Raw genomic sequence first — 18834 nt, forward strand, 5'->3', positions numbered from 1 at the left:
CGTAAGTGGCCTTGAACTCCTTCTATGAGAGAGTAGATTAAGGTTTCAGACAGACAACAGCTCTTGTTTCTTTTTGAAAGGAGACAAACAAACAGAGAGGTAGAATAGAAAAATAAAGAACAGAGATGAAGGACAAATATAACAACAATGGGAAATGAGGTGTGAGTAGCATGATGGACTGTGATTTCAATTTGTGGTTGAGGAAATACAGGTATCTACGGAAATCCTGAGAGGCAAGCGAAACGAAAAGATTCTGGTGATCCATTAAGTAGAGGATGGCATGTTCTGTATGTTGGTAAAATTGATAACAAAACAAAAAAAAACATGATTTATGATTAAAAATGTACTATATGCCAAACTGTCGTGGGCCTAATAACTAGGGCGAATACAGCCAGTGACTCATGTGAAAATAACCCTTTGGAGATACAGCTGAGAACTATTGTTGAGCCTAATGTTTCGCCTGAGCAGCTCTACTTTGAGGCCTCTATGGCCACCTACTGGACATGAATGATACAAAAGCTGCACAAAATGTTACATTATCTACAGTATATGCTAAGTGCATTGCATGCCTTGAAACAATTAATTGATAAATTGATTGGTTGATCTATAGAAACGTAATGGGCATTTTTCTAATGAAAGATCAGCTCAGTTTTGAGGTTTCAAGCAAAAACAAAACATTCTCTGGTTACAGCTTCGCAAATGGGAGGATTTGTTGGTCTTCTGTTTTATATCACTGTAAATTAGAATCAGAAATTGTGATGGAGTACAACCTTAAACATTTTCATCATCTTCTGCAGAAAAAAAATTCAAGAACTCTCCGTTTCAAATGTGTAAAATGCATAAATATGCTTCAGTTATAGAATGCAATACAGATTTGACAAACCAGACTTCAACCACAATCCAGTAAATATTCTCACCACACTTCAAAACTTCAAAGTCTGTGGTTGGGAGCATGTTCTCACAAGATATAAGACAGGACAATACAATATGGATTTGATGTGTGACCGTGTCACTGAATTTATTACCCATAGTATCGAACATTTCACCCCATCATTTTGACCAGTTGAGAAACTGGGCTTACAGTTCACTCTTTACATCCTCTGAAAACAGACACTTGTCAAATCTAAACACTTATTTGCCCGCTTAAATATAATGCTCTTATGGACAACTCGTTACAGGACAGTAAATAGAATTCATGACTGTGGTATGACCATTGTTAACTGAAGTACTCTGCAGACAAATTCAAAAACACATTTGATGTGTAAAAGTACTGCGTTTGTCCCCCTCACATTTGGATAATTTCTCTTCTGCCACTGGTGAAATCTGCTCAGAGGGCATCAACCTAAACACTAAACTTACTGTAGTTACGCGCACAATCAGAAGAATTTTACAGCACACTAGGGTTGTAAAATTTTATTTGGAGAAATCTGTACATGGAGGTTTTGGCCTTCAGTGTGTTCACATATATAAGCATAATGAGGACACAGACAGGTAGCTCACTGAAGATCAAGAGAAGTGCTATCCATTACTCAAAACTGGACAGGAAGGTCAGTACAATCTGCTTCAGTTTAGCATCTGATGCCTCTGAGATCTTGCCGTCAGCCCTGAAACAGAAAACAGGTCATGTCAAATTAACACTTTTTGAAACACCTATATGTTAACTTGTGGTCTAGCAATAGGGAAAATTGTTCAAAACATTTTGTGGCTGAGAAATTTGTCTCACCTGATTGCGGAGAGCAGGTCCTGGTGCTGGCTGAGGATGTGCTGCAGGAAAGCCTTCTCAAACTTTGTGATCTTGCTGGGCTCCATCTTGTCCAAGTGACCTCTGACACCAGCGTAGATGACTGTTACCTGCTCCTCAATGGCCATGGGAGCTGGAGGGGGGGGGGGGCAGTTTAGTTTGATTTTGCATTTTAAAAGCATACAATACAAGCTTAACATTTCTATTATACTTCTTGGGAAACAAACAGTAAAATAAGTTTGAGACTCACAGTACTGTCCCTGCTTGAGCAATTCAGTGAGCCTGACACCCCTGTTAAGGAGCTGCTGGGTGGCAGCGTCCAGGTCAGAGCCGAACTGGGCGAAAGCAGCCACCTCACGGTACTGAGCCAGCTCCAGCTTCATGGTACCGGCCACCTACAGGGTAGAAATAAGAAATAACATGTATAATGCTGGAGAATCTGATATTGTAGCCCCTGTTCGAAAAAATTTTTTTCAGGTGAACCCAGATGTTACCTGCTTCATGGCTCTGGTCTGGGCAGCAGAGCCTACTCTGGACACAGACAGACCCACATTGATAGCTGGGCGGATACCCTTGTAGAACAGCTCAGTCTCCAAGAAGATCTACAGCAAACAGAGGAAAACGGTAATTTGATGTAGAATGTTTCATATATGGGCCAAAGCACAACCAACAACACTAACACTGGAGACAATTTTGGACAAACCTGTCCGTCTGTGATGGAGATGACGTTGGTGGGGATGTAGGCAGACACATCGCCGGCCTGGGTCTCGATGACGGGCAGGGCAGTGAGGGAGCCGCCACCGAAGTTGTCGTTCATCTTGGCGGCTCTCTCCAGCAGACGGGAGTGCAGGTAGAACACATCACCAGGGTAAGCCTCACGACCAGGAGGACGACGCAGCAGCAGAGACATCTGACGGTAGGCCACAGCCTGAGAGGAGGAGGCAAAAAAAAAAACATTTAGCCACTTGGGAATACTGCATCAATTTTCCAACTTTTGTGAAGTGTAATCACAGGCAAACTTAATAAAAAAACAAAAAAGCTATCATTTCAAGCCATGACACTTTAAGACATCAATCTGAGCCCTCACCTGCTTGGACAGATCATCATAGATGATCAGGGCGTGCTTGCCATTATCTCTGAAGTACTCTCCCATGGAGCAGCCAGAGTATGGGGCCAGGTACTGCAGAGGAGCAGCATCAGAGGCAGTGGCAGAGACCACAATGGTGTACTTCATGGCATCAGCATCAGTCAGCCTCTTCACCAGCTGAGCCACAGTGGACCTCTTCTGTCCGATGGCGACGTAGATACAGTACAGCTTCTTCTTCTCATCGGTTCCTTCGTTGAAACGCTTCTGGTTGATGATTGTGTCGATGGCAATGGCAGTTTTGCTGGAAAGTGAAGATTTAAAAAAGGTATACTTACAAACTTGCATCTGAGCTTTAGCTTCCATTAATCCATGAACGACAGTTTGTCCAAATAATCATGAAAATGTTTGTCTATGTCAAAGTATTTACCCAGTCTGCCTGTCACCAATGATCAGCTCACGCTGGCCTCTGCCAATGGGTACCAGGCTGTCCACAGCCTTGATTCCAGTCTGCATGGGCTCCCTCACAGAGATACGGGGGATGATGCCAGGGGCCTTCAGACCCACACGTCTACGGGTGCTGGAGCCCAGGGGACCCTGAGAAATAATAAATATGCATTTTAAAAATCAAGATGCTGACAAGGGTGTTAAAGCTATTTAATGTAAACAACGATGGTAATATTTTATCAATTTAATAACTAGAATTGTATGTATTATTGGTGTTAAGATGTTTACACAATACCTACTCAATTGATTTTAGCCAAACCTACAGCTGAAGGCACAGGTTTAAAAACTAGTGTTTATTTTGATTAAGAAGACACTATTTTAAACAATTAGGCAGTTAACCCAAAATATAAATTTACTTATATGGGAAATAGTATTGCTTTAACAGATACCAGTTACATCTACAGTAAGTCAATGTTCTACTTAAAACAAAAAGTTACACAGGCTTAAGTGACCTTTCCATCGATGGCATTTCCCAGAGCATCCACCACACGGCCGAGCAGCTCCTCACCAACAGGGACATCCACAATGGCACCAGTCCTCTTCACGATGTCACCCTCCTTGATCAGCTTGTCATTACCGAACACCACAACACCAACGTTGTCAGGCTCCAAATTCAGAGACATGCCCTGGAAGAAAAAAAAAAATTACATTTCATTAGTAGAATTATTGTTATACCCTGATTGCTTTGGCATATAAAAAAAAAGAAAGTTATAAATAAGGCTAAATAGAAGATGTTGGCGATCTAATGTTTTGGAACATTTCACCTTTCAGTTTAGGAAAAGCTATTCAATATGACAAGTGATCAGATCCTGTATGCACTGTGTGTGAAAACACTTCTGTAATTACAATAGGTTAGTCATTAGTGTTGACTGAAATCAGTGTGTTAATCTTGGAAAACTGATGTGCATTTTTATACATACTTTTAGTCCAGAGGAGAACTCCACCATCTCTTCTGCCTGGACATTCCTCAGACCGTACACTCTGGCAATACCGTCACCAATGGACAGCACACGTCCTGTCTCCTCCAGGTCTGCAGAGGTGTCGGCTCCCATGATCTTCTCCTCCAGGATTGAAGACACCTCGGCTGTGCCTGTGAAAGAGACGATGCATGTTATAGAATCTTTCTTAGCCACAATAAAAACACGTGGCCACAAGGTGACATTCATTTATGTTTGTTTTAAAATTACATAACAAAATCTTGGATCGTCCCAGATTATAATTTTTTTTTAAGTTACAATTTTGGAAAAACAAATCTCTATATAAACATCTTGTCATGAAACTGGATGACATTTAGGATATTGGTTACAATACTATATTATATATTATATCTTAAAATGGTGTCTATTATAGGAATTAATTTAATTAAATGCATACAATTTTCTGATAACGAGAGGCCACTAGAGTCACACTAGTAAAAAGACCACTAGCTTAGGATAAACATTGTTAAGGCTAACACAAAGGTAGCATAACACTATTGATAGATATTGTGATGTTGCTGTGACTTTGTCAGTGACAGGATCTTTATTTTTCTCTCTTTGGTTAACTCTTTTAGACAAGTTATACATTCGTAAGTCTTAAAAATGGCACATGCGAGTACTAATGAGCTAGTCTGTCCAATAATTTTGCACCTGTAGAATGCTTTTTCTGTTTGATTTGGCATAGCAATTACAAAGATAAGCTCCTGGAAACATAGTATGATCAATGACCTTCATCGATTACCCTTGGGTGCTGCTGACCTATAAAGTGAAGGATAAAGTTTCTGACATGTTGTTTTTGGCTTTCTCACCTGTCTTCTGCAGCCATGGTCTGTGTGTGTGGAGGTGGTTGACCCCAACGCAGGCGGCCGGTACAGCCTTGGATACCTGATTCAATGACAGACGGATTTAATTGAACGTAGATTGCCGATAAAATTTCGCCAAACATTGCAGCGACAGTTAAAATAATGTTGACCTGGTGTAACGTTGTGCAGCGGAGATGACATGCGCTGTCAGGCTTTCTGACCTTCAAAGCGTGGCTGAATGAGCCGTTAGCTGGTAGCTAGCATTAGCTTATGTGCTAACTTTAGCGCTGCTCGCTGCAGGACGACGACTGTCGTTTTCACAAGGACAACTTCAACAAGCACATTTAATTTAACAATCTCACGGTTACTAACACGGATTATCAATCAGCACAGTTTAGCAGTGTTTAGGGCCGCATTAATAAGTTAGCTAGCGGCCTGGGACGTTACCGTTACCCTTCACGCCTACAAGGTTCTCACTGATCTTAAATAAACTAACTGCAACATCCCTATTACATGTAGATTATTTAATTAAAATACTTACAAATCCAGCCCTTCTGGGCAGGGTCCTGACCAAAGCTGCTGCAACTCTTACGGATAGCATTTTCTCGGGTTGCTAATGACCTGTCCTCCACCACTAGCGACCTGCCTGTGAGTGAGAATGTAATGGCTGAATGAACTCTTCTTCTATTTATGAGACGCTGATGTTACGCTTCCTGCTTTACTGCTTAACTCTGCCACCTGTCGTCACGTAGATGCTACTACTGGCCGCTACAGTCGCAATCAGAATCAGAAATACTTTATTGATCCCCGGGGGGAAATTATACAGTACCGGTGCTCCCATTCAAGCGTAGAAAGCAGCATACATTTAGAGAAAAAAAAAAGTATGTACAAAATATAAAAATAAGAAATAGAAAATAAAAATATACACATTTACAATATTTAAGTGAAAAATAAAAGTATATACAAAAAAAATATACAACAGCAATGTATATGTTTGTCTATATATGTATATATGTATGTATTGCCCAATATTATTCCTCATAACTTCATTGTTGTGAAAGTATTGAGATCCTTTACTTAAGTAACAGTAGAATCAGGAAAATGTAAAAGTTAAATGTAAAAGAAAAATATCCCCTGTGTATATTATACTATTTGTGAAGTTCCCTTATACACAGTTACATTTGGTAGAGAGACCTGACCTGGCTCTATTATTATACTAACATATTTTCCATATATATAGGCATCAGTGGGGTTGATGGAGGGGATTAGAATAGAACAGAAAAATATAATTTGTTCATTGAAAGGAAGAGTGAAAAGGGCCTAATTGAATGTAGTCTTTCAACTGCTTGTGTGGACTGAAGTTACATTTTTATCACTGACTATATGCCAATAGAGACAGGTGGGAAATGCAGAGAGTTTAACTCATCAACATATTTGCACATCATTAGAAAAGGCTTCAGCCAATTCATTTTAAATGCATAATTAAAGGGGCACTCCACTGATTTTTCAAATTAAGTTCAGTTTACACATCAGGATGAGCACTACTCAGCCTGTGAAAAGATGACGGTTATATCAGCTTGGGCTTAAAACTACAGCTGAAACAATTAGTCGATTGATAAGTCGATTGTCGATCGATTCATTACATTTTTTAAAGCAAAGCAAACATTCTCTGATTCCAGCTTTTCAAATGTGAGGATTTGCTGCTTTTCTCTGTTTTATTTAATTGGAAATTGAATATCTTTGGACTTTTTGTCTAACAGAAAATGCTGTTTGAAGATGTCAACTTGGGCTCTCTGAAACTGTGATGGAAATTATTCATAATTTTATGAAATTGCATAGACTAAACGAGTTATAATAGTCAGATTAATTGATAATTAAAAATAATCGTTAGTTGCAGCCCTACTTGAGACTTCTGCAAGTTGGCATTTGGCGATGAGACAGCGGTTCTAATGACCGATGCTATTGAGTTGCACCATGGGAAATGTAGGATTCTGCTTTTTTAGGAGCTTGACCAGAGAATATGAGGATATCTTAGCCTCTGCTGCTTTGATTTTGACCATTCTTCATAAAATCTGTCAGTCTGCTGCGAGTCCCCCAACTTTGTGGAACTGCCTCTGTGGAAGAATCCAAAATTAAGGCCGCCATATTCATATGAGACTACCGATGTTTTAATTTACTGTGTATGGTTTTGCCCTAAAAAATAAACAACAGCCGATTAATATCCTTACAGTTCTTTTTTTATCAAGATGAATGGACAAGGAAGGATAATATATACACCCAGCGTTGGTATGTAGCGCCGCAACATCGCCCTCTTTTGCTCCGGACATCAAATGACATGTCTGCTTTTGTCAACGACAACCAAGCGAGTCAGACAGTCGTTTCGTTTGGTTTGCCTGTGGTGCTAGCCAGCCAGCAACAACCAGCCGCCTGAATGTAGATCCGCATGGGCTACTACTACTCTATCTCTCCAAATAACCCAGCGGAATCATAAGATAAGGATCCCAGGATGGTCTTAGTGCATGTCGGATATCTGGTTCTTCCTGTATTCGGCTCAGTAAGAAACAGAGGTACGGTATTAATATTCATATCGATCCAAAACATGTGCCCTGTTTATCTTAATATTCACTGCAGCTGTTGGCTAGCTAGCTCGAGCTTAGCCGTTTGGTTCGCTCGCGTTAGCTATCTTAAAATTAACGGTCAAATTATTCGCGACCTGCCCGCAACGAGATTCTACTTTAATTTGTATTCATTGAAGAATAATGTAAACCACCGACTAATGTAGTTTGCCGGGTGTAATTGCGCCTAATCTAAAAGAAATATCTCCGCTAAAGATAAGCTAACTGGCTCGTTGGCTCCGGCTATATCTTGGAACGGAAACATTTCTCACAAAGGATTCCACATACACGGGGCGTGCGGTCCAAAATACCTGATGTCAAAAACACATTCCTGCATAGACAATCGTGTTAGACAATACTAATCTGAGATACACATGTTATTTGTCTGGTTTTTAATTCGGCAACATTACGATGTATTGTTATATCCCCAAGGCGCTATCGTGTATTTGCACTGTAAAATACCGCAAAATAGACGTAGCCTTTCCAGCCAGTCAGCTTATCTGTGCCTGGATGATGTCATTTGAAGATCACCTTCTTCTGCTAGCGCTCGCCGTTTTTCCACCGTGATTTTAGTAATTGTTATCCGTGTCAATTGGCCAATGTACTAATCGATACATGGCCAATTACCCGGGGAGCTTGGACTTCCGAGCTATCCACGTTATCAGTCGCCTTTTTCTATTATTTGCTAATTAGCAATTCAGCAGCTGTTTGTTTGAAGCTGCCGGATTGCAAAAAGACCCGAGTATGCGGTCACAGTTAAACAATGATAAAGCTACAGTGTAACATTAATTTCATAACAGTGGCGTCAGTGATTTCATTGTGCTTTTATTTCTGTTCTTATTTCCCTGTTTCATAGTATGGAGGCTGGCTCTACATTCTGCATTTATCAGATCTTTGTCGTCCCCCCCATTGTGTAGCTAATGATCATCTGCTGCTGTGTGGTGTGGCGTGGCCTCTGCCTGTTCTCTGCATTTAGCTGTATTGTGAATCCCTTCTTCATTTCCTCTTTCCATCAGAAGACGACATTGGTATTAAAAAGCACCCCCTTCCCAAGATGTATTCAGCCATAGACTTTCCATGTTAAGCAGACTAAAACAATAGCTAACACCTAGAACAGAGCACCTTTTTTGTCTTTTTCTGTCAAGTTGCTGTAGCACTGAGTAAACATTTTAGCTCCTTCTTAGATATCAGTTGAATGTCATTGTGTACCTCCCATCCAGTCTTGATAGACAACATGCTGTAAATTCCTGTAAAGTGGATACATTTTGCATGATCTTAAATACTGCACTGCATTGTTGAACACCAGAATTGGCTCATCTTCCTTCTCTTCACACAAGGTGCAATGTACATGATTAAAGTGACCTATAATTGAAAAAAAAAGCATGCAAATTGGAACCATATGCATGCCATTTTTATTGATAAACTCAGCATTTCAGCAAATGCTGTGATCACTTCAAATTACTCGAAGGTACACTGCACCTGCACACAACAACCTACCATAACTGTCTCCATTTTTGTGTAATCCTTTTGTTCCCTTTGCAAATTTCAAGCTTCGAATCACACTGAATTGTCTGGGCTGTTTGTCCCTTACTGGCAAATGAAACTCTATAAACATTTAAGTAAGCAAAACATGCTCACTGGTGGTTCATCACTTCCCAATTTTCCCCACTAACATAAGGCCAAAATGCTATCCATTTCACAGGGATGCCTATTTTCCTGCACTGCTAAAAAGATCCTCTATTAGTAATAACGTCTTTATTGTTTGGTTGTGGTCTCTCTTTACCTTTTGTTCTGGTAATAGTACTTTCAATGCATGGTCACATTTATGATTCATAATTTTTGTTTTTTGTTTTTCTACATTGACTAGTGAAAATCCAATGTAATCTTTCTGTAGTAAAGATGTACCCTGCTGTACTGAAATCATGTGCTGTAGCCAACACGTCTGCTCATTGGATGCCGCTTTTGTTCTTTTTAACCCTATATGGAGCATGGTGGGCCTTGCCTTCAGTCTATGTTGTTTATTTTTGTTGCATGGATTTATACTATTATTACAAACAAGAAAGAAAACACAAATTCCACATATACTAATATTTTTCAATAAAGAATATAGTGTTTTTCCTAACCTTCAGTGTGCTTCTTGCTGATTTCCATTTATTGTCCTCCCTCTCCCTTGTCCCTACCTGCCCCCCTCCCCTCCTCCACCCCCCACCCACCTCCTCTCCTGCTGTGACAAAGATAGACAATTTCCACGCTTCCTCCATCACAGGGCCTGAATGAGTCTATCTGCTGTCATTCATGGTGATCGTTTTCACTGAGACGCTTGAAAACGCAGTGTGCTACTTACAGTCTAGACTTGAGCCTTTGACCCACGGCAGCAAGGTCATCTCTTGCCTGCCCGGCTGCACTGACGACTTGTCAAGCTGAAAATATTGCTGGAAAGTCATACTGCTTATCTTTCCTGGGAGTGTTTTAAAACCATACTGCGTTTTTCAAGTGAACTCCTAGTAAATGCAATGTAGACTTTGCCTATTTCCTCATGATTTTTACAAACATATTTCCACTGTTTACATCAGAATTCGTCATGTCTTTTACACTGTCAAAGCAGATTAAACTTGAATCGTTCTGGAGTTTTACATCTTCTATAAGAACTGCACAATTTTTAGTCTCTAAACTGGTAGGCTTCTTTAAAATTCACTGCTTCAGTTTGTGCCAGACGGACATAACAGAGCACAGTATGTTGAATCCTGCTCCACTGCAGGCCTATCATGGCTCCCTTTGGCTCAAAAGTTTCTAATCAAAGCTAAATTTGTTATTGCAACTTCTCAGCCCTTCCATAATCAAAAAGGTTTCTTTTTTAAGCTTAAGAACGGAATTAAAACCATATTGCACCACAGCACAAGTCTTTTTCTCCCCGTTGAGTCTCTGCAGCAGGCTGCTCACTGCATTTGCCAAATAGCTGTGGTTGGAGAAAGTAAAAAAAAAGCATTCAAGCTATTTCCTCTCAACTCCTGAATGTTCACATGTGAGCATAACAAGTAGAGCTTTACTGTATTTGTAAGACACAAAGATACAGTAGGTTTCAGTGAAGCACAGATATATGATAATGTCAAGTTATTGTCTGATTTCATTTTTAAGAAGGAGTGAATTGTTCTTTATGGTTATGCAGATGGAGTTGGCATAGAAGCAGTTTAATGTATATCTTCTAGACAGCCAGGTACTGAAGGTTTTATTCTGAGTGCACTGACCCACTGTCGGCTGCAGAATTTACAAGAACTGAGCTGCGTCGAAGACCATATACTGGTCGATTTCATCTATTCTGATCCAGTTTGCGTGTCTGTGAATCAGAAGACCAGGAGTTGATCCAGAGGTCGGAAATGCAGTTAAAGAAATGAAAGTTCGTGTTTTGTGTACAGTACCAAAAACGGTTGTCATGTTCATGGTACTTGTGGTAACCATCATTTTCCCACCCCCCCCCCACAGAAGTTTTTTTCACCCTAGGTAAGAGGTAGGGCTTCATTAACATGCTATATCACACAAACACACTGACACCACATTTCACCCACAATTAATTCCAGCTGATCTCTCCCCTCAGGTGCCTGACAACTTCTCCTTATCCTCCACAGGATCCCATTTCAACCGGCAACAGCAGCAGCAGCACAGCCATGCTACCTCTTGCCGGCACTTCCAGTTAGGTCCTCAGGCCCCGCTGCCCATGGACTTCCCCATGCCCCACCCAGGGCAGCCACAGTCAGGCATTAACCCCCACCTGGCCCCTCCTGGCCACCAGCATGGCCCTCCGCTCCACCCACCCCTCAACCCCCTGCCCGCTCCCCAGTTCCAGGACATCCCTGCCCCTCCCTTCCTACCTCAGGCATTACACCAGCAATACCTCCTCCAGCAGCAGATCCTCGAGGCCCAGCACCGACACATCCTGCCACCCTCCAGGTATCCACACGGGTTTGCAGGGAAATTTACAAAGAAGATAAAAGACAAAATATTTTCTGTTTCCAGTGAACCACATGGTTCAGGCAGACTGTTGGGGGCTATAAGGATTTTGCAGTGACATCATATTTAAGACTTTTACTCTTCTTTTTCCCAGGATGTTTTCAAATGCTTGGTTATTTGTCTTAGCAGACGCACCCCAGAGAGAGTTCCTCACCAGCCCCACAGACTGCGGCCTGGCTATGAGTTTGCGCCCCCTCTTCATGTCCCTCCTCAGCCAGTGGTGCAGCAGCCCCGCTACCTGGCTGAGGGCACAGACTGGTAAGCAAAATGGCTCTTATAATACAGTATGCAGTAACAGTCTCAGCTATTTTGTATTTGTTAGAAAAGTAAGTTTAGATTTCATACCAACAAAGTGTTTTTAAATGATACACAATAATGTAATACTCATTTTCACACCACTGATAATCTAATTCGGAAGAGATGTTCTTTTTGAGACCAGATTAAAGGGGTTTAAGACCAAGTTGAAAAAGAGCCCAAGGCAAATCAAATCTTATTAGACACTAAAATCACTGTATACATCTCTCCAAATGTAACATTATTACATAAGGACTTTCTTTTGCACAGTATACAGTCCTACAGAGGCAAGCAATACCAAATACTTTGTTTTTTTCTAGAAGAAAATGGTTGTCATGTTGGTTTAGATTTCATACCAACAGAAATGATATAAAGTTTATAAGTTTCAAGATCTTTACCAGTTTGTTTTTGTACTGCTGGAGAGAAACAAAGGTAGAACAGGTGAAGGGAAACATTTAGTAGTTTATAACATTTAATAGTCTCAATATGTAAAAGAAAAATGGGAAAGAGAGTATTGAGATATGAGATTGTGTTTGGCAAAACGTGGAAGATACACCACACATCCACCAATTCACAAATGTGGAGTGTTTATCCTGAAAAAAACTAAGGTAATGGTATTTAACAAATACTAGGATATGAAGTCCCTATGAGTTTTGTGGTACTTTTATCTCTCTCACTTCTGTACTAGAAATTGTACTAGTAAGCAATAAATACACGATTAAGTTTTAATAATATTTAATAATAACTTTTAATAGCAAGTAAATAAGCTATGACCCACACACAGATGGCTAGTACGGACACAAATCTTTAGACTAGCAGAAGCACAATTGGACGTCATGTATTTCAACCATTTATCCATTACTGTTAACTATCTATTTTAATCATTCATCCATTAATATGTCAGTTGTTTAAAATGGCTGTATTAACCCTTTTCACGCATAGTGGTCACTACAGTGGACAGCTATTCAAAAGCTGATGTGTTAAATGCATATTTCTTCAGTTGAAAACTCAAACGCATGCTGTCCACCTGAGTGGACATGTGAAAACTCTTTGAAAAATGAACGTTTGGAAAAAATGAAGTTCAATCTTTTTTTTCATGCCTGAAGAGAAGTAAAAACACTTAGGAAAAAAATCCTGACTGAGGCTGTCATAATTCATGCATGAAAGGGTTAAGAGAGCTTCCATGCTGTTTATCCATTACTTTTACCGAACAGCTTAGACTTCTCTGCCTACTTGCTAACTAGTTTTCATGCTGTTTTGGTGTTACAGCCAAATCAATGTGTGGATATATGTTTTCACTGAAATTTGTTTACTCCACAATCTTTCCATGTACCTCCAAGCAACTGCAGAAGTAGCCCCTGTGGTTATGAAGGGCCACCATGCTGTGTAGAAATCCACTGTTATCAAAAGACAATTTTCTAGAAACACTGAAATAATAACTGGTGTGCCATTGACTGACTTGTTTTTCGGTTTCTGTCCAGGGATCTAAGTGTGGACGCTGGGCTGCCCCCCCACCAGTATCACATCCACCCGCTGCCACAGCACTATCAGCACTACTTGACCTCTCCTAGGATGCACCACTTCCCTAGAAACAATGCCTCAACACAAGTGGTGAGCCCCCTCTGCCTCCGTACAATCAATCATGTTCGTCTGGATGAACTCCCAGTGATTCTCCTCTGGGTTTCTGAGATTAATCTCGATACCCAGCAACTGGGGGATGACCTGTGTTCCTGTTTTTTTTTTTCTGATTTCTGCTGCAGCGCTGACGCTAGCTTCTTTTATCTGTTGTCTACCAGGTTGTCCATGAGATCAGAAACTACCCATATCCCCAGCTGCACTTACTGGCTCTGCAGAGTCTCAACCCCTCCCGCCATGCGTCTGCTGTTAGAGAGAGCTACGAGGTCTGTGCTGCTGCTTCTTCTCTCTCTTTCTCCTCAGCAGACACACCAGTCTACACCAATTTATCATTGTTTTCTCTGTGACCAATGCTCTGGACAGGCTCGAGTGTGTAACTGATTTTCTTATTTCCAATTACTCCGGCTTCCAGATGCCTCAAATGGTCCAACTGCCTTTAATCTCATGACATTTGTTTTCATTTGAACAAGATGCAATTGTTCTCTGAGAGGCTCTTTCCTGTTCCTTGAAGCACCAATTATTTTATTTTATCAAAGTGTTCCACACTTTTATGTCTTTTACATTTGAATATGATGTTATACGAATGTTAATTTTGTTTATCTCGGCAGGCAAATACAGAAATGCCCTTTGTCAGACTGAAAGGAATTAAAAGACATATGTTGTTTCCTCTGTAGGAGCTTCTACAGCTGGAGGACAGACTGGGCAGTGTAAACCGTGGAGCGGTCCAAACCACCATAGAGAGATTCACCTTTCCCCATAAGTACAAAAAGGTAAAATGGTCTGCTTGCTTTACTTGGTAGCTGAGTGATGGATCTTTTTGATGTGGTCTGGTACAGACGAAGCATTGGGCGAGAAGTAAGTTGAGCTAGATGTGAAAGACGGGGATGGGAAACGGGCGGCACTGGGTCGAAAGGATCAAAGAGTTGAAGGCGAGAGTGGGAAGAGGGGTCAAGACTCTCGCAGTAGTTCAAAGGTCAAACTAATTTCTGTTAGCAGATTAGTGAGGCAGGTCTGCAGTGTGCACAATTCCAGGCGAGGGATGAGTCATCCAGCTGTCTGCAGATATGTGCGTGGAATGAATTTAAAAAACCGTCTACTCCAACTATGACCCAAATACTCTGGAAAGAGTGTCAGATCATTTGGTACATTGTGAGTGAGAAGACGTAATTGAGCCGAATCCATCTGTTTCCATTTTTTTTTCTGGGAAGCATGATGAGGTGACTCTTTTCTTCTTGTCTGGGCTGACTCAGAGACACCCGTGGCACAAACATAACATGCAGCTGCACGCTTTAATAATTAAAGTCTCCCTGCAGAGAATACCCCAGGACCTGAAGATGTGTCTAGATGATGAGGAGCTGGACACCGATGAGAAGTGCACCATCTGTCTGTCAATGCTGGAGGATGGAGAGGATGTCAGGTACAACTATACGCTCATCTTTTGCTTTTTCAAAGGGGAAAATCCTGGTTATGCAGATGTGAACATAAGCTGTGCATACAGTTTGTTGTCTCCTGGGGGAAACATTTGTTTTACATGTCCAGGTCCTCAGTGACATCCAGCTTTTAGCAATTCTGAAGTACGGCAATGTCGGTCGACCACTTTAGTCCAGACTAAAATATCTCAACAACTATTGAATTGATTGACATAAAGTTTTGTGTAGACATTCATTTGTGTTTTTGAGTGTAATGTCCAGACAACTATTGTTTGGATTGTTATGAAACTTGGTACAGATGTTTATATCCCCCTCAGGATGAATTGTAATACCTTTGTTCTTCCCCTGACTTTTATCTAGCGCCACCAGCAGGTCAAAATTGCAATTTATCAAATACTTTGGTTTATGAGTAAATTCCTGCAGAAGTAATGGCATTCCCCATCCTCAGTTGTGTTAAGTGCTAATTATCAAGGTAACACGCTAAGCTAACATGGTGTACATGGTACCTGCTTAACATCAGCATGTTAGCATTGTCATTTGTTAGCATACTGAAGTTAGCATTTAGCTCAAAGCACTGCTGTGCCTGATTATTGCCTCATAGAGTTGCTGCATGGCTGTAGACTCTTATGCCGTGTTCATGTCATATGAGAGTTATCATAATTATGAGTTTCCGACTTGTAATTAGCATTTGTGTCAACTTCCAAGTTGTAATCATGACTGGGAAACTCGTTGTTCAGTGTGATTGAACCCAAACTTAATGGATATGTTGTTATATTGTCAACGCACAGTATTTTAATCCTCACATGGCCAGCTCTGTAATCACACAACCGTCTTCATGATGTGAACGCTCACAAGTCGTTCCCATATCTACCATCCATCCCATATGACGTGAATGCGACATTAGTCTTGTTCCCCAAAAAGAGGATTATTTTGGTGAGTTTGTCGGTGATTAATAGCTCTTCCTCTTGTGTTTCTTGTCTGGTGAAGTTTTAGCTTGAAAATTCTTGAGATAGACATTATGGAATGTCTCATTTGTTCATGTTTGTTTTTACATCCATCCTCTACAATGCAGTGGACTTAGACGCAGAGCTGTGACCAGCATTTACGTTTAAGTGTGTTTGGGAAAGCTGGTTGAGGACTTATGTCTTCCCAGAAAACACTTTCCCTGCTGATTAGACCTCAGAGAAACATCTTCACATTTCCTAATTTATATTCTCAACTCTTTCCTTCAGAATGGATACACAGAGTTTTTAACCCTAAATAGCTTTTGCCAGTTCAAAGCATCAGGTTTGAAAATCCTATCACAGGATTTCTTCCAGCACCTCATCTTGAAAATACCGCCCAAAGGCAACATTAGCATTTCAGAACATCTCATGATGTGTGTCCAGTGTTGTGATCTAACTGGAAAAGTGCCAGAGGAAGTCATTTTACTCTGTGAAAAAGAAAAGGGAGGAAAGCAGAACAAAGTAGGTGAAAACTTCAGAGATGGGAGTATATCTGGTTGTATTTAAAAGATGGAAAATGTAGCAGTGGTCTGGTGATAGTTTGGTTTTGTTTGTTGATTATATTGTTTATGCAACCTGTTATGGTGGGAATCCTCTTCCAAGCATTCATCATTCATGATGTTTCAGGCTTTGTTTAGTTCGGGTCACAAGCTTAAGGTTTAAAGAACTGTGAGAAGAGCATATGCCTTTGGTTCTGTTAACACTTGGCATTAATATGCTTCTTGTGTGATTCAACAAAAGTGGACAACTCTAAATACACGATTGCACCTAAAACACACAGAAATCCTTCTTCTAACTGTAACTGTACAGGGCAAATGTGGATTTTTAGCAGCAATCGCAGTTTCCCCACAGATACATTCAAATGTGAGTTGTGAAGCGAAATTTGATCACAAGGGGTCACTTGAGACGCATTCTGATGTCAAATGTGAACCACAGTCAGACAACTGGATCTGGATACTGGGCATGACAGGACCCATGAGTCACATGCACATCGAGGATTTAAAGGCCTTAAACTTGGTGTCAGCACAGCTGTTTCATCCAGCTGTTAGAACTCTCTTCTTTGGGACGGTTTGGTTTATTGACATTATAATGTCTTTATAAAATACAGAATCTCAGACAGAATGATGAAGTCCTTGAATTATTTCCATCGTTGTCCCTAGTGTTTACACAGTCCACCGACCTTTATCAAGACGGAGACAAGCATCCAATGTCTGACATTAGAAAATAGGGGGAAAAAATGAAATTGAATCATAAGAACAAACAATTGATATTTTTTCCATTTTTAATCATGGATTAAAATGATGAATCATTTTCTCAATGAATCAATTGTTTTGTCAATGAAATTTCAGGAAGAAAATGCGCATTATGATTTCCCAGAGTCGAAGGTGACATGTTCAAATTGCTCGTGTTATCTGATCAACAGTCCAAACCCCAAAGATATTTAGTTCAGTCATTCTGTATATGACAAAGAAAAGCAGCAAATTCTCACATTGGAGAAGCTGAAACCAGAGATTGTTTGGCATTTTTGATTTAAAAAATCACTAAAAAGATAACTTGGTCATCAAATACAACAGTTGTATGACAAAGATCAAGATGCAAATATCAGCGAATTACAAAAAAATCTACAGATCATAATCTTTTTCTAGTGAAAATCATGTATCTCCAAATTTGATTATTTAGATTTTTTTCAGATACACTGAAGAATTAAGTATTGCTTTACGGGTAGAGAAAATCCTCCTACCTCTTAAGCTAAATAAACCATTAAAAAAGAGAATTGGATTATCTGAAAAATACATCGTCACAAAGCTGAAATTGGGGCTGTTACGAGATACGTGGTTTTCAATGGCCTGCGATTACATGAGGCTGAACATTTTCTTGTAATCCTACATTTATTTAAAAAAAATCCTGACCGTGTCTTTTCTGTGTCTATAGGAGATTACCCTGCATGCACCTCTTCCACCAGGCGTGCGTGGACCAGTGGCTGGCCACCAGCAGGAAATGCCCCATCTGCAGAGTGGACATTGAGACCCAACTGACCCCCGACAGTTGATAGCTCCTGTCGACCCCTGCAGCTGTGGATCTGGTCTTGTTAATTCTCCATTGCCTCCCTCTGGGGTGGGGGGAGCTCTGCCAAACACCCCTCTTCCCCTCTGCATCACTCAACGAGCCTGCCTTCTGAGACAGCTGTGACAGAGCGATCAACAAAGCACACTCACCTACAACGCAACGAGGGACGGGGGTTGATGCATAGATAGGTGGCTGGACTGAGGGTTGGTTGAAATGGACTTGCTGGATGTAAAAGGTAGGAGCGTACACGTATGGACAGATGTGCTGAGGCTTCACGCAATTCTGTCAGATTGTGTACATTTCTCCATACAGCCACTCATACATCCTCTGCCTCTGACTACCAACCTCCCCAGCTCAGTGTGGTGTATTAAGGCCATTTCTCTGCCACCACATCTAAACCCTCTCCCCCCCAGGCCTGTGAAAAATCCTTTAAGCTGCACTCTGCCCAAGCCCTCAGCACATCTGTACAGAACATTATCAAATGATTAGCATGAGGTTGTTTGGTGTGAACTCTTGTAGCTGAACGCTTGTGGTGTAATGGAGTATAGTACTGAAAAAGTATTTACAGAGTAACAGTGTTGTGTAGCAAGCAAAAGCCTTTTGAGAAATATGTGTGTGAAAAATAAACCTAGGGAGTGGGCACCTACAGCTCTAAACAAGGAGAATATTCAG

The 18834-nt window shown here is 40.8% G+C and overlaps 2 protein-coding genes across 7 annotated transcripts; one reads left to right on the forward strand and one right to left on the reverse strand.

Moving 5' to 3' along the window:
* Positions 1 to 988: 988 nt before the first annotated feature.
* Positions 989 to 5777, reverse strand: LOC139284008 (ATP synthase subunit alpha, mitochondrial-like). 2 transcript variants are annotated; one of them, XM_070904150.1, is made up of 11 exons: positions 5654 to 5777; positions 5119 to 5194; positions 4253 to 4422; positions 3785 to 3958; positions 3256 to 3422; positions 2829 to 3129; positions 2445 to 2669; positions 2236 to 2343; positions 1992 to 2136; positions 1724 to 1874; positions 989 to 1604 (listed from the first exon to the last, which is right to left on the reverse strand). In XM_070904150.1, exons 1-11 carry the CDS (start codon positions 5711 to 5713, stop codon positions 1526 to 1528), a joined length of 1656 nt encoding a protein of 551 aa, XP_070760251.1. In that variant the 5' UTR covers positions 5714 to 5777; the 3' UTR covers positions 989 to 1525. The 2 variants fall into 2 exon arrangements, with proteins under 2 accessions (XP_070760251.1, XP_070760252.1); XM_070904151.1 differs by having other exon boundaries at positions 4253 to 4442; positions 5136 to 5194; positions 5654 to 5742.
* Positions 5778 to 7612: 1835 nt separating this feature from the next.
* ark2cb (arkadia (RNF111) C-terminal like ring finger ubiquitin ligase 2Cb) lies at positions 7613 to 18145 on the forward strand. 5 transcript variants are annotated; one of them, XM_070904668.1, is made up of 9 exons: positions 7619 to 7684; positions 8206 to 8217; positions 11377 to 11672; positions 11862 to 11990; positions 13508 to 13637; positions 13823 to 13927; positions 14336 to 14431; positions 14975 to 15078; positions 18028 to 18145. In XM_070904668.1, the coding sequence occupies exons 1-9, from the start codon at positions 7619 to 7621 to the stop codon at positions 18143 to 18145; spliced, it is 1056 nt and encodes a 351-aa protein (XP_070760769.1). The 5 variants fall into 5 exon arrangements, with proteins under 5 accessions (XP_070760771.1, XP_070760769.1, XP_070760770.1 ...); XM_070904669.1 differs by lacking the exon at positions 8206 to 8217 and having other exon boundaries at positions 11320 to 11451; positions 11533 to 11645; XM_070904670.1 differs by lacking the exon at positions 8206 to 8217 and having other exon boundaries at positions 7613 to 7679; positions 11351 to 11672.
* The last annotated feature ends 689 nt before the right edge of the window (positions 18146 to 18834 follow it).

Source organism: Enoplosus armatus, chromosome 4 (genome assembly GCF_043641665.1).
Source record: "Enoplosus armatus isolate fEnoArm2 chromosome 4, fEnoArm2.hap1, whole genome shotgun sequence".
NCBI classification, from domain to species: domain Eukaryota; kingdom Metazoa; phylum Chordata; class Actinopteri; order Centrarchiformes; family Enoplosidae; genus Enoplosus; species Enoplosus armatus.

Excerpts from the sequence above, each read along its gene's own strand:
- LOC139284008 (XM_070904151.1), bottom strand. The coding sequence starts at position 5,713 with ATGCTATCCGTAAGAGTTGCAGCAGCTTTGGTCAGGACCCTGCCCAGA. Across the intron at positions 3,130-3,255 it reads ATTGGTGACAGGCAGACTGG|CAAAACTGCCATTGCCATCG; the intron begins GTAAATACTTTG and ends TTCACTTTCCAG. Across the intron at positions 2,670-2,828 it reads ATGATGATCTGTCCAAGCAG|GCTGTGGCCTACCGTCAGAT; the intron begins GTGAGGGCTCAG and ends TCCTCCTCTCAG.
- ark2cb (XM_070904666.1), top strand. The coding sequence starts at position 7,619 with ATGGTCTTAGTGCATGTCGGATATCTGGTTCTTCCTGTATTCGGCTCA. Across the intron at positions 7,680-11,350 it reads CGGCTCAGTAAGAAACAGAG|GATCCCATTTCAACCGGCAA; the intron begins GTACGGTATTAA and ends TATCCTCCACAG. Across the intron at positions 15,079-18,027 it reads GAGGATGGAGAGGATGTCAG|GAGATTACCCTGCATGCACC; the intron begins GTACAACTATAC and ends CTGTGTCTATAG.